The following is a 15,204-nucleotide window of genomic DNA, read 5'->3' as shown; positions in this document are numbered from 1 at the left end:
GAAAAATTTGATTGCAAAAAAAAATATGTGAAATTAAATTGTAATGTAACTCAGGATTTAAGAGAATTAATTCATTAACTTTCAAATTTAATTTTAATTTTTAATATTAATTTGTATTTTAAAGATCAATTACTTATTAATTTAAAATTTAATTAATCATAAAATATATACATTCTAAATAATATATTTAGAAGCTAATTTAATTATCAAATAATTTAACTATTGTAATTAATAAATAGAATATTAATTAATCTATTATCATAATAGTTATTCTAAAAAGTATTTGATTAATAACTATATTCATAATTAGTCTAATTAATTATTTAACTATTATTGAAATTACAAATTATTTAATTACTACTTACACCCTAATTTATAAATTTTTAAAGATTATTTTAATAAGTGTTCAATTACTAAAAAATATTAGTTCTATAATCATTTAAGTATTCTATTATTAATTAATTATTTAATTATTGTTAATCATGATAATTATCTAATTATTATTTATATTTTAAATTATGTTAATTGAACTAATTTAGATAATTAACATGATATTATCTCTATTATATTTTGTCATTTCAATAAATTTATCTTACTTGGACGAGCCGCCGAGTTAATCGAATAAAAAGCCATTTGCGACCTCTTTTTTGTATTTCTTTTTCTCCCGGGCTTCCCAACTTGTTAGAGTAGAGTTTTGAAAGAGTCACTAAAAAGCTTTGCCTCTTCGATGACACTGTTCTGCGAATTGAAAATCACGACATAAACTCGCTGCGAAAGTAATCGATGTTTCCTCTTTCAGCTAAATATATAAATTGGCTAAACTCCTAAGATTTCAAATGATGTTATATTGCGTTTGGCAGATTTAGGTAGAGGCCTGATTAAATCATGTTGCAAACACCCCTTATGATTGCTAATCATTAGAATAATATTATATTAGCTATATCTTGAAAAAAATATATTAATGAAAATAAAACTCAATCTTCTTCTTCTCTATTTGTGGTTACTTTTCAGCCAAAATAAATTAGCTTATATACTTGGAGTTGCAACACTCCTTCGAATTGCCTATTATAATGAAAGCAAATTTTCTCTCTCTACGGTCTCCGGCCGATTACGGTCTCCGGCCGACTACGGTCTCCGGCCGACTACGGTCTCCTGCCGACTACGGTCTCCGGCCGACTACGATCTCCTGCCGACTACGGTCTCCTACTGACTACGGTCCTTCAGGCCAAACAAACCTGTATATGTAACTCTTACCATGTAATGCAATCTATATGATGTACATTTGCTACATCAATCCAAGGCCTTCTTCTAAGGAAGGGCCTCATTTGTAATCGACTACAAATACTAGTGGATTCATTCAAACCGGGCCAGGCCCCGTGGTTTTTTCCCCTTTTTCAGGGGTTTTCCACGTAAAAACTCTGGTCTCACTTATGAATGCTACATCCTCTCACTTATCTGATTGTGTGCTGGATCTTCGTACAACGCTAAGACGTTAAACTATATATTTCTCTGCCGCCGCGAATATTCCAGGACGCAATAAACATGATATTATTCTCTATTACATTTTGTCCATTTCAATAATTTATCTTCGGAGCCGCCGAGTTGATCGAATAAAAAGCCATTTCGATCTCTTTTTTGTATTTCTTTTTCTCCCGGGCTTCCCTACTTGTTAGAAGTAGAGTTTTGAAAGAGTCACTAAATAAGCTTTGCCTCCTTCGATGACATTGCTCCTGCAGAATTGAAAGTCACGACATAAACTCGCTGCGAAAGTAATGATGTTTCCTCTTCAGCTAAATATCATAAATTGGCTATATTCTCTAAGATTTCAAATGATGTTATATTGCGTTTGGCAGGATTTAGGTTAAGACCTGCTTAAATCATGTTGCCAAACACCCCTTATGATTGCTATCATTAGAATAATATTATATTAAGCTATATCTTGAACAAAAATAGATTAATGAAAATAAAACTCAATCTTCTTCTTCTCTATTGTGGTTTACTTTTCAGCCAAAATACTAGCTGATACTTGGAGTTGCCAACACTCCTCGAATTGCTATTTATCATGAAACAATTTTTCTAAGAAGACCTTATTTAAAATGTAATTAAATGAAAAAAAAATTCTTAAAAAGTTAAAAAAATAAGCCCAATCTCCCATTAGAAAGGAGAAGTTATTTGGTGCGGGTCCGGATGTAATTTTGCATTCGGACTCTAATTAAAATTTGAAATGTGGAGAAGCACGTGGATGTACGATTTGATATTGTTTATTATTTATGTCTTTTCAGCAACAGACTTTTATGTCTTGCCAACACGTCCGCACTAAATAATTTTTTGTTAGAAAGGCGATTGGCCTTTCAAAAACATACGACACAAAAATCACCTCTTGCTCTGCACTGATTTGATGCCCACATTAGCCCTAATCGCCGGTTTAACAAGTAGCTAGGCTTATTTTTTAATTTGTTATTAATATTATAACACGACATGCTTTAAACTATTATCCTTTACCATCCTATCAAGTTCCTAATAGCCTTCCATCAAATTATGCAATTTAGTGAGATTTACATATATACTACTATATATCATATTATTTACATATATAACACTCAAAATTTTAATATTACATACATATCACTCATAGTTCATTTTCATATCAAATATGAATGGTAGGAATGAAATATGTAGGTTGTGGGAATGAAATATGGGAGACATATTTGATATTAAAATAATATAGGTGGGTATGTATGTAATATTAAAATTTTAATTGTTAGATGTGTAAATAGAATGATATAAAATATTATGTACGTAAATCCTCCTTTAATAAATTTATTATAGTTTGCACATTCTTTTACTTCAAAATTAACCAAATGAAGCCTAACAATCATTGTAAGAAGTTTTTATATGATTTCTGTCGGCATCCAACCTCTTCTCCGGACTCCATCCGTTGCTTCGAGGACCATCTAACCAGAAGGGTAAGTTTCCGTTCTTTTCGCCGTCGATCTTCATGGAAACCATCTGAGCCGTTGGTTTGCTGCTTATCGTCCTGTTATTGGTAGAATTTATGAAAGCCCTGGGTTGAAGCTCGGAAGCTTCTTTAATATTCGGCATATCCCGTTTACTTTCCATAAATATGACGCATTAATAATTTAGTTATTGCTATAAAAAAATGCTAATTTTGGGAGTTTCTTACACTTATCTTCGTGGTCTTGGGAAAGAACAGAATGATATAAAATGGGAGCTGTCACGTAATAGAATTGCAATTAATGATTTGATTTTTTTAATTATCCTGATAATTATAATAAAAAAATTTTAATTTCTGAATGGAGCAGTTGGCATTCATTTTATTTTATATTTTTATTAAGATTTTTTAAAAATAATCCAATCATTCAGAATGGATAGGCTGGATGAAATACAAAATTTTTATCCTAAAATTAAAAATGCTTTCAAGACATTATTTTTTTGCTTGGAAATTGTTTTTTTTAATGGTAGCTTTTAAAAAATGTTTTCTTGAGAATAATTTTATAATCATCTTTATAAAAAAAAAAAAATTGCAATCATCTCAAATGAGCCCTTAGATCATATTTTAATTTGATCATTTTAATGGATTTCAGATATTTAATTAGTTTTTTATGCATACCTATATGCTTTAAGAAAGTGACGAGTTACGTGCTAGAAAATATAGTGTTGTGGAGATTTTAATAACTTAACTTTATTCAACGATTAAATATGCACAAATAAAAGTTATAAGAGACGCTATAATTTTTTTTATAAAAAATTCAAAAAGAGAGAAAACATGAGGTTTGACCTAGTTGCAATAGTCAACTATATAATTATAAATACAAGAATTTGTTCTTCTCCATAATTGATGAAAAAAGATAATACAGTTGAGAAAAGTTGTTTAATTCTCATTATAATAATTACAAATGTTGTGTGTTCATAGAATGACATCAAAGTTAATGATGAGGTTGAATGTTGTCGGTCTTACTTGTGACGATCTGAGATCTAATTTGAAAAAATTATCAATTTTTATCTTTAATTAATCTATCATAGCCACTAATAATTCATTAATATAAATAAGTTCAGTGAATGCAACTATAAATCATTGTTGCGGGCTAGAATATTCACGACGGTAAAATAAGAGAATTTTTCGTCCTAACGTTGCACGGATATCCAATACACAAACATAAAACTTAAAAAAATCAAGATATTTTTGTGGAAAATTTTTAAAAAGAGAAAAAACCATAGGGTCATACTCAGTCGAAACTAATTCACTATTGTTTGAACATGTTACAAAGATTGACATGCGCCTAAAATGGAGGATGGCAAAATTGTAGTAGTCCAGTAAGTGGGTTGTACCATCAGGCATAAATCTGGTGACGGTTAGTGGGTTGGCGGAGACGGTGGTCAAGGAGGAGTATGGTGGCAAGAGAGCTCTCATATTTCTCTTTCTCATTTCTCTTACTTTATTTCTCTTCATTGAAGAATGAGAAGTGTATTTATAGTTTTCTATAAGTGTCATGACTAGAAAATAGAGAGAAAATCAAGGGTATGTTAGGAGTGTTACAATGGATAGTCGATATCAACTTCCTTGATCATATATCGTTATCGGACATTTGAGTATCTTAATGATGTCAAAATTTGGTGATCTTAGGCTCATTTGATTTGTCTCGTTGATTCATTAGATTTAACTATAAGCATGTCGCATTTGAATATCATTTAGTAATCCAATTTATACTTTGAACCTTCTAAATGTGCTTCGGGCTCAGATTAGATCAAATTTGGTGTCGTTGGATTCATGAATTAGCGATGTTCAATTTGGCTATAGTTTTTGCTAAAATTGAAGTTCAGATGGTCCCAATTTTAATTTTAGAAGTTTTTAATTCATATTTACATTGAGATTCATGCATGATCAAGATAATTTTTTATAATATATCAATTATATACATCAAAATATTTCTACATTCATTTTCTTCAAAATTCATGTACAATAACCAAGAACTCAATCTATAACATTAATTTATCATATTCTATTTATGGTTACAAAAGAACAAAAACTAAAATACATAAATCTAAACTAAACTTGAAAATCTTGGTTAGCCTTACTACATTACCTAAAATTAATAAAATCACATAATGAGTCTAAAAGCCGGCCTAATAGGTTACTAGAAGCTACCTTATCATTTAATGTAAGGCATTCAAAATCATTATACATAATCACTCCAAATTAGTAAAAATTATAAAAATTTATGTGAATTTATCATCCAATCAATGATCAGCATGAATCAAGATGGTTAATAAATGACAGTAGTTCAATAATTATCACAGTTCTATAGTTCTATACAAAATCTATAAGTCAAAAGCTTATGCGAGAATAATAATCTATGTATAAATTCTATATCGAGATATTCATAACAGTACCTTATGAAATGTTATAATTCACTTCTATCATACTAGCTATATATTTTTCTTATGCCATTTCATGTCTATCAATATTTCTATCATATGAACACTATCAATTTTTCCATCGCAATACCAATTCTATGCAAATGTGTCTTCCATATTGTATCTATGTTTCTTTCCATGTTGCAGCAATCACTATATTAATCATGTCAATCCTTATATGTTATCATGTATGTATATCAATGCACGTGCAAGTATGTTATTTTATATTAATTTAGTAAGGCATGGCATCCGGCGTTGAAGTGGTATATATATATATATATATTCCTATCACATCCATCATCCATCTTATCAGTCACATGTGACTTTCAATATATCAATAAATAGTCACCAGTCTCTATCCATTGACATAGTTTGATCAATCAATTACATGTTAACATCTTGGATTACATCAAAAACCTTAATTAAAAAAAAATCCTCGTCGGCCCATCCTTCTATATAGGGTGATTATTTTAATAGCTAACCCATATAATTTTAAGCCACCCTTTCCTAGTTGCATGTAAATGCTATATCAAATATATATCCAAGATATCATATTCAGTTTGCAATTTTCATATCCATTTTATAATGCAAGTCTACTATAATAAATGCAGGCTAATGCATTAGTCATTTTATATGCAAAACCCTAAGGTTTTGATTTTCATATACATTATATAAATGCAATTATTTGAAAGTCTAAGATAATCATAATTATTTGTAAAAAATTATACCTATCATATAAAAAAAAATTACACGGAGAAAGTTTGTTAAGACAAAATATAACATATTTATTAATTTTAGGAGAATTTAAAATTAGAAAATCAAAATAATCAAAAATAAAAATAGGATTTGGGTTACCTATAAAGCTTAGAAGAAATCTCATAATAGATCTTATGGATGAAAAATGCCTCTAATAGTTGATAGTTCATGAATGTTGTTAAACATGTACAAACTAGCTCGATGCTAATCAAGATGGGGGATTAATTGGTAATTTAAAATTCTTTAATGAAAATAAAAACCCTTGATGCTGAAGCAGATCAGTTTCACAATAAAAAATCAAAGTTTTCTAAACAATACAATAAATCACAGAAAAGTCCAAAAATTAAAATATGGAAAAGTGAAAGAACAAACGCAAAGGATTTTATAGTGGTTCTATCAAATTTGACCTACGTCCACTCGCCGGAGGCCTCTTTCGAGTATTGCACTAAACTCTTAGTGTATTTCCTTTAACCCCCACAACTAGGTGGAGAAGACCTTACAGAAATCTCTTCCACTAACTAGGTGAGGCAGAGTACCCGGAATTTTTTTCACCCTCCTGATGAAGGCAGATAACCTGAATTCTTTTACTCCCTTCTGGAGTAGGCAGATAGCATGAATCATTTTACTCCCATCTGAAGTAGACAGAGAACCTTAATGTGATGCTGAAGAATATCTCCCCGAGAGCCACCAAGGAACCAAGAAAGAAGCTTGAAGAATATAGTGAAAATCTTGCTTGGAGTAACCTTTGTGAATCCCTTATAACTTCCTCTCACTATAATCTCTCCCTTTCTTCTCTCCTATAGATCTCTCTCTTCCTCTTCTAAGCTCTCTCTCTCTGACCAAGTCAACCGCAAAAAAATATCTCAAAAGATAATGTAAGAAATTAAATAGAGAGCCTCCAAATAATGCCCTAATTTTCAATTTACCGTCAAAGATCATCAAGTGTGATCACTAGACATCCTGTACGATTAGTATAAAATAACTATTCCAGCTAGTACGATCCACATTGTCCTGTACGATTATGTTAAGTATTTGTGCTGATCATTATGCATAATCTACAATTGTACGATACGATTAGTTCAAGATACTATATGGATTGTCCAGTACGAAAGGAGACAATGGGCGACAATTTAAATATCATCCTATACATCCCTCTGATCATCTAGGATTATATCCCTACATAATTAGAAGAAAATCATGGTTTTTCATTTGGGATGTTGCGGGATGATAAAGTATAGATCATCCCTTGTATCTCTCGGGTCGCCAGTACAATTATCACCGATCATCCTATACAATATGATCTAGTTATTTTACCATAATTAATTTTCTAATCATATGATCAATTTAAGCATAATTGTCATAAATTATCCAGGATGATTCACATTGGCTTGTACAGTTTGAACAAAATTTAAACATTAAAATATTGCCTAAATTATGATTGATGGCTATTTTTCATTATCGTAACTGATTGTCTCGTATGATATGGATTGTATAGTACAATTAATTTAATAACTCTTAATTAATAGAGGTGCCATAATTATGGTTTTCTATTTTAACTATCATCTAGTACAATATAAATCATACTATATAATATAAATCGGACTCTACGATGAGTTCAAAATCCAGAAATTACATTAAGTCACTAACTTACTCCCTTGAGTGTGTGTGTATGTGTGCAAGGTTATTCAACTTAGTGTCCATCATATACATGATTTGACTCCAGAAAGAAAAAAGTACTTGAAATTGAAATTACAGACAGACTCAACTCTAATCTACTCAATCTTAAGCTGATTGACATTGCTAGTAAACTTGTGGACCTAAAATATTAGTGAGTAGGGCAATAAAATTGATATGTAAGAATAACAGTAATAATGAAATAATAATATTTTTTTCATCAAAATTATAGTACTTGGATCCAATTTTACAACAATAGCTCTAATTGTCTCTCTCTCTCCCCCTCTATCTCCTCTTCCTCTCCTCCTTTATTTCCCAACAAGGAAAATGAAATAGGGAGGGGGATTTATAGGAATGTTGAGGGATATTTATATTAAACATATATAAAAATATAATTTAGTATTTGATATTGTGATGCTACATACTACAACACTGCTGTGTTGTATGCAATAATTCAGGTTTATATAAATCAAACATCAGAGCATCATTATGCTCTTTAGGACAACACCAAAGCATTGTCGTTTAATTTTTCATCTTTTCAATATATATATATATATATATATATATATTCAGGTTACTATAAGGTGACACTATTTTGAAGATGGAAGTCGCACATTAGTGGTGGCAATTGTTAAAGATGGTCATAAGTGCAATCTTCGGGCTATTTAATAGAATCTTTAGTGATCTTAACTCTTGTATCCCCTTAAGCTAGAAAGTAAGGAACTATTTATAACTTTTTTTGAGAGTGTTTCTTTGATAAATTTGATTAAAATTAAAATAAAACATGTCAAACAATCCTTACTGATCCTTTGGATCATAAATCATTTATTCAATATTTGAGTTTCTTAATGACCTCATAATTGAATTATATTAGGCTCATTGAATTCATCTCATTGAGCTGGTCAATTTATTATAACTTACATGAACATAATATTTGGAGATAGTTTGGTTATTTAAATATATATATATATATAATTAACATAAAGCAGCTCAATATACTTTTTCCCATAGCCCAATATTATCGATATTAATATCCAAATTAAAATATTGCATGGCAGTTAACTAATTAAAATAAATGTAATGACTTGTAAAGAATAAAGGAAGTATTAAAAGCTTGATTTTTAAGGTTTCAATGTTTATTTGATTTTAAGGTTATTGCTTATACCTTTGAAGTCACTTCATAGAGAGTTCAGATGAATCACATAACATATGCTATCATAAGTTCACTTACACTTAACTTTCACATTTTATTACAGTTTACCTAAAATTTCAGAAATAACTAACATTCAGTTTAGAATATTGCTTACATTTAATCAATTAAATGATTAAAATATACAAGGCAATGATTACAATCCATATGTCATGATGCTTGCTTATAACTTCACTTCCACTTATGTTCCCATTAACCTTCCTTTCCTGGATCGAGCAAATGAGGCCATAATCATAACATAACAATGCCACATAACCTCCCACACTTACTTTCAACAAGTGGGATGAGCAGGTCTCCCATATATTCCACACTAGACAGATGGGGCTATAATAGAATATATATAGCTCTTGAAACATATAAGAGTATATTTTTTCACATATCATAATATCTCCAATGCCATACTATGAACAATGCAAATGCAATATTAACTAAGTTATAAATTCAATGCAGTACACTAATAATTTATAAATTACTTGTAAAAATCTACAATACTTGTATATTATCATACACACTTATTTTTTCTTGTTTAAATTTCAACTTCGGAGAGATATTTGCATAAATATTTTAAAATGCTTATACAATTATTATAATTGCTAGAAAAGCTTAAATCCATTCATATGTTTAAAAATTTGCATAGAGAAAATTAGCTAGCGAAAATCTAAATTTTTAAGTTAAAATGTTTGAAATAAAGCATATAAAAACATATCAAAAGTTTTACAGTGAAAATATTATCAATTTGATAAAAAAATACATTTTTATCCATAATGTTTTATAAAACCATTGAAATTGAATTAGAGATTAGGATTCAAAAGTCTTTATTTAGCTCAACCATATCCTAAACATGCATGATGGACGAATTCCATGTTTTGACCTCCAAAATCTCTTTCATTCTTTCTTCCATTCTCCTCATCCATTTCCTCCTTCATTCTCCAACAAAATGGCTGGGAGTTAGGGTTAGTAAAATGATTTAAGATATATTATATATAAAAATTAGAATTTTGAATTAGCATCATAGTGCTCGCCTTCCCACCATCATTATGCCCCCAGAGAATCTTCTATAATTGATTATTACTATGAATTTGACAAATGTATTGTTAAGAATGTGTGTAAAAACATATAATAATAATAATAATAATAATAATATTACATTGATTATTACTATACATTTGACAAATGTATTATAAAATTAAATTATATTGTTACTGTGTAATTGATAAATTCATTGCTAAATTACTCTATCATTCTTCTCTATCCCTCTATGTACTATTAATGTGTACTGCTATGTACTGTTACTATGTATCACTGTCTTGTATCGCTGATCTGTACTACTATTTATAGCTACGTCCCACTACGTACCCTTATTTATGATCGGTAGTTGTAGATTTTCATCTATTTAATCAGGGTTGTTGTAACATTTAAGGTATTTAAGGTTGGTGGTCGTTGCTTTTCAGTTTTGTTTTTTTAAAGATGGGAAGTTATAATATTGTAAAATTACTGGGTAGTTATAACATTTGAGCTATTTAAGGTGTATCACAAGTTTCCTCCAACATATGTGTATCATTATAAGCTTCTCGATTATGATCTATCAATTGCATTGGTTGGGTGGTGAGATATCTCAAGGTATGCGGACGAAAGACTTCATGGGCATGTCCACCAATAGGATGCACGAATGTATCTCAAGGTGTTTTGACGATCCACTTGAGTAACTAATAAGGGAAAATGAAATATACATAAATTGTGTGTATATATGGTATTAACGATGTGATTATATACTCAAAATTTTGTATGGAGAGACGATGGCGGTAGAGGGAAACAATAAAAAAAAATTTCTCAATTATAGAGCTAGAGATGTGTGGAAAGTAAGTTTTTTTTTGTAAGCTCATTATATGTGGTTAATAATTTCAGGTGCAGGGCCTCCAGCTTGAAGATCTTTCTGCCGCGTTCTGTAGCTTTTTCTTTTGTAGCCTGTACGGCTAGTGTAGATTTCTCTTTTGACTGTACTGTGACTGTTGTACTATATGTGAATTATAGTATCCGCTGCTGTTTCTTTTTTGTAATGTAATTATCTCTGGCTCTGGATATATGTATGTATGGAATGATATGAGGAAACCGATAGAAAGAATAGAAAAAAAAAGAAAGGAAAAAAAAGAGGAGGCAATAGAACGATCAGATGAATCCTTTCGCTACACGGATCTTGGGGTTGTTACATAGACTAGTAACAAGTTTACAAGATGAACAAAAATATCACTGAAAAAGTTATTTTGACTTATCATTCGAATGAAAAAGAGTATACAGTGGTACACAACAGTGTATAGTATACAAAACCTATTTCTAAACCCTGTGAGAAAACATTTTACATCAACATGCAAATATTCTAAAACCCTAAATATAAACTTTAACGACTCTATTGTATAAGAAAAATTATTACATGACATTTACAAAACAAATTGAACCAATATATCCAGTGATAAAGTACTTATTTCCTGGGAACATAAAACTGACCTTAGGGCATCTCCAACCGAGAATCTCATTTTTCACTCCAAAATACAGCGAAACAAAAAAATGCCGTGTTTCATCTACAATCGAACTCCATTTTACCGCTTAACCGTCGCTTTGGCGCCTTTCTTCCGGTTCGGTAGAGAGAAAAAAAATGGCGGAGATGAACAGTGCGACGCCAATATTGGCGTCACACTGTTCATCCGCGATCAAATGGCGGCAAAAATGGCGATCGGTTGGAGCAAAGCGAGAACGGCAAACAAGTGTTTGCCGTTCGGTTGGAGATGCCCTTAGCCATCGCTCCTGCGACGAAAATCTCGGGCAAAACAAGGAGCTTTGAAAAATCAAAAGCGCCTGAATCAAGAGAAATTGAAATGCCTCATTTTTGAGTTTTCCACTGAACGCCTCGGCTCTCATAGTAAAAAGTCATTTTTTGGTTCTAGACCTGATTAAATGGGAAAAGATAAACAAAAAAGGGTCGGGACTTCGGGTCGTTGGGTCACCAAATGGCGGCATTATATATTACGTTAGCTCCGGAGGCAGACCAAATAATTTCTCGTGGTTTGAGGCGTTGGCTAAGCTGTGGTTTTCCTTCGTTATCACGACCTCGATGTCCCTCTCTATCAAGCTCTCTCGCTAAGCGAACATCCAATAATTTGAAAGAGAATTCGTAGAAAGAAGAGGAGGATAAAGCCGATACTAAGATTCGGATCTGTCTGCACTTCTTTCGACGGCAAGCTCGATATAGACCTGAAGCTCTTTCATGTGATCCCATTTCCTGTGTTTTCTCGACGTTTTAAGCCCTTTGGATGAAGTACGCAAGGCTGTGAAGGAGGAAAGAGGGAAATGTTATATTTGAAGCAGCCAAGGGGAAGTCTACGAGTCAGGCGGCTGGAGTAGCCTTTGATCCGGCGGGATCTGCATGCTCAAGTGAAGAGGCCCGAGCCTGGAGCTCGGGAACGGCCTGTTGCGTTATGGAGGCAGCTGATGTCACGTTGGTAGCTGATAGGATAGCCAGTGAGCCTGGCCCCGGCAGGTGTTACCTGCAGAAGTTCAGTCTCTATGAGACCAGATCGGTGAGGATGCTTACGCTGCGCTTTCTTACCATTCATTCCCTCTATCTTTTGTACCCTTCCTTGGTTTCCGTTTATGTTCTGTACTGCTTGACGTTGGAATACTGATGTGCAATCGTCTTCTTACAAACCTTTTGATCCGAAATTGTTTTGGATGTTGCGTGCGATTTTAGGTGAGTTTGATTTGTCTGGTTTCCTTTTCTGTAACTTCTTGCACGTTGAGGATTTCTAGTTGCAATTTTGGGCATTTTGTTATTAGTGTTAAGAGGTTGTTATCTGTCAAATGTCCTTGTGGGTCTACTAGATGTGATCTGTGCAGCGAAAATGAATGATTGGCGGTATCTTTAGGAAATTGGTTTTCTGAGCATTTTGTCCTTTTGGTGTAATCGAAGATGTCTTCATCATTTTCTGTACTCATGTTCCTCCTTGTTGCTTCCAATCAGTGGTAGCTAATATGGAGGGTTTCAGATTTCCTGAAAAGCATAGTAGTTTCTGCTGCGGGCTTAATTTTATATAAACACATACATATGCCACTAGTGGATATATCGACAATGTTTGCTTGATACTATCACAGAAATTCTATATGATCGGAAGGGACAAGAATAGAACATCATGGAGAGTGTTAAAGGTTGACCGGCTGGAATCTTTTGAGCTTAATATCTGTGAGGACTCCACTATATACTCTGAGGGCGAATGCAATGATCTATTGAAGCGCATTCATGAAGGAAACAGGCCAACCGGAGGGTTAAGATTTGTTACCAACTGTTATGGGATTGTTGGTATGACGCATGTTTCTCTACTCTTTTGAGCCTGCATGTAGTTTGACGACATTTAGCTTTCTTAATGAACCTGACGTTAACATTGTCTATTTCAGGTTTTATTCAGTTCTTGGGGCCCTATTACATGCTGCTTGTTACTAAAAGAAGGCTAATTGGTGCAATATGCGGTCATAAGGTTTATGCCGTCACCAAGAGTGCAATTATAACCATTCCAAATTCAAGCGTTCGGGCCTCTATGGCTATTCCAAAGGCTGAAAACAGGTATTCAATTTATTATTCATGCAACCAAGTGACTTTAATTCAATTTGCATGCTTGTCAGTTTTGCATGGAATCTGACTGTGTCATACAATCGAGTTGTACTGTTGCGTCGAAGCTCAATTTCATTGGTCAAGCTCGCCGGGGGGTTGCAGGGGGTCCTCCCTCTGGTTGGGTTCAGGTGCTTTGCACTTGGAAAATTTTTCAATGCAATCATATAGGGCTGCGGTGTTGTGTACCTGAGCGCTGCGACGCTATACAATTTGCTTGGAGATAGAAAGAGAGCAGAGCGCTGCGATGCTATTAGGTAGACTGGAGACAGAGAGTGGAGTGTCGCAGCGTTCCAAACTTGGTACCATGGAGTTACGGGGCCGACTCGACAATTTTTTCTCCTTTTTCATGAAGGGTTGCATCCCTTGGTGGTTTTTAGTGTGTTTCTCTTTGTCTGTTTATGTATGAGAACGGTGTAAGAGTGAAGAGAGACAAGGAGAGATGAGAGATAAAGATATATGTACTAAGAGTGAATTTTTTGGTGTGGTGTGGCTCTATGGCTTTTTCACGTTTTTGAAATTTTTTACATTAAATCTTGACGTTCTTTCTTTTTGCTGCATTTTCTCTTTCTTGTTTTGTGTTTGCTGTGTGGTTTACTTCCCCAACAAAGCTGTCCAGAAAAATCCTTACAACCTCCCAATTTATCCTTGAACTAAAGAGAAAAGATGTTTAATAGTTATGGACAATCATCTTCTCTTTGTGTTTTCATCTCCAATCATTGTTTTGAATAGTCAGGCAAGTTGTTTTGGCATTTACTCTATTCTTTGGAATGCAAACCTGAAACGGAAAAGAAGAAAAAAAATGATCGTTTTAAATTGTGAGATTATGCAACTTTTATGCTACATTGTTTGGTATGAATTTAAGAGTTTTTGCTATTCTTATAGAGATGGTCAAAGTGCATTGCCCATGGTTGTGAAGCCAGGATGAAGGCGAACATGCACTATAGCATTTTCCTTCACGTGCTTAGTGCATAAATCAAAAGCATGATACATTGAATTTTTGTAAAACACTAGCTAAGCGGTGGTACTAAAGTAGGCCCAGTGTATATAGAACACACCAAATATTAGTTATTTTAATTTAACATTACCTAAAAATTTTATGATTGGATTACCATTTTTATGTGGGTTAACTATGCTAGAAATTGTTTATCTATGTGCTTCCATTACATCATCTTATTGGATTTAGTGCTTATTGTTAGTTTTGTATGGAATTTGATTGTGTCGATCAATCCTGCTGCACTATTTCCTTGGACCTTAATTTCATCGGTTGAGCTCGTCAGGTGTTTTCACCCTACTTGGGTTCGGGTGGTCAACACATGAAATTTTTTTCCGTACAATCGTACAGTGCTGAAATTTTGCAGCATTATATAGTTTGCTTGGAGGCAGTCATAGAGCGGAGCGTTGCGACGCTCTAGACCCCAGCGCTGTCAACCAAACTGGAGACAAAGAGTTGAGTGCCGCAGTGATGCGAGAT

The 15,204-nt window shown here is 32.8% G+C and overlaps 1 protein-coding gene across 1 annotated transcript in view; it reads left to right on the top strand.

Moving 5' to 3' along the window:
- The first annotated feature begins 12,118 nt into the window (after window positions 1–12,118).
- The window catches only part of LOC110110511 (phosphoinositide phosphatase SAC2), a 29,983-nt gene continuing 26,897 nt past the window's right edge, over window positions 12,119–15,204 (top strand). The window contains exons 1-3 of the mRNA XM_020842019.2: window positions 12,119–12,648; window positions 13,220–13,424; window positions 13,520–13,685. Of these exons, the coding sequence (XP_020697678.1) occupies window positions 12,547–12,648; window positions 13,220–13,424; window positions 13,520–13,685 (473 nt within the window). The 5' untranslated portion in view covers window positions 12,119–12,546. The remainder of the gene's footprint in view (window positions 12,649–13,219; window positions 13,425–13,519; window positions 13,686–15,204) is intronic.

This window comes from Dendrobium catenatum, unplaced genomic scaffold (assembly GCF_001605985.2).
Source record: "Dendrobium catenatum unplaced genomic scaffold, ASM160598v2 fragScaff_scaffold_898, whole genome shotgun sequence".
Lineage (NCBI taxonomy): Eukaryota > Viridiplantae > Streptophyta > Magnoliopsida > Asparagales > Orchidaceae > Dendrobium > Dendrobium catenatum.
Note: the sequence above shows the minus strand (reverse complement) of the source record. Positions and strands in the feature narration are given on the sequence as shown.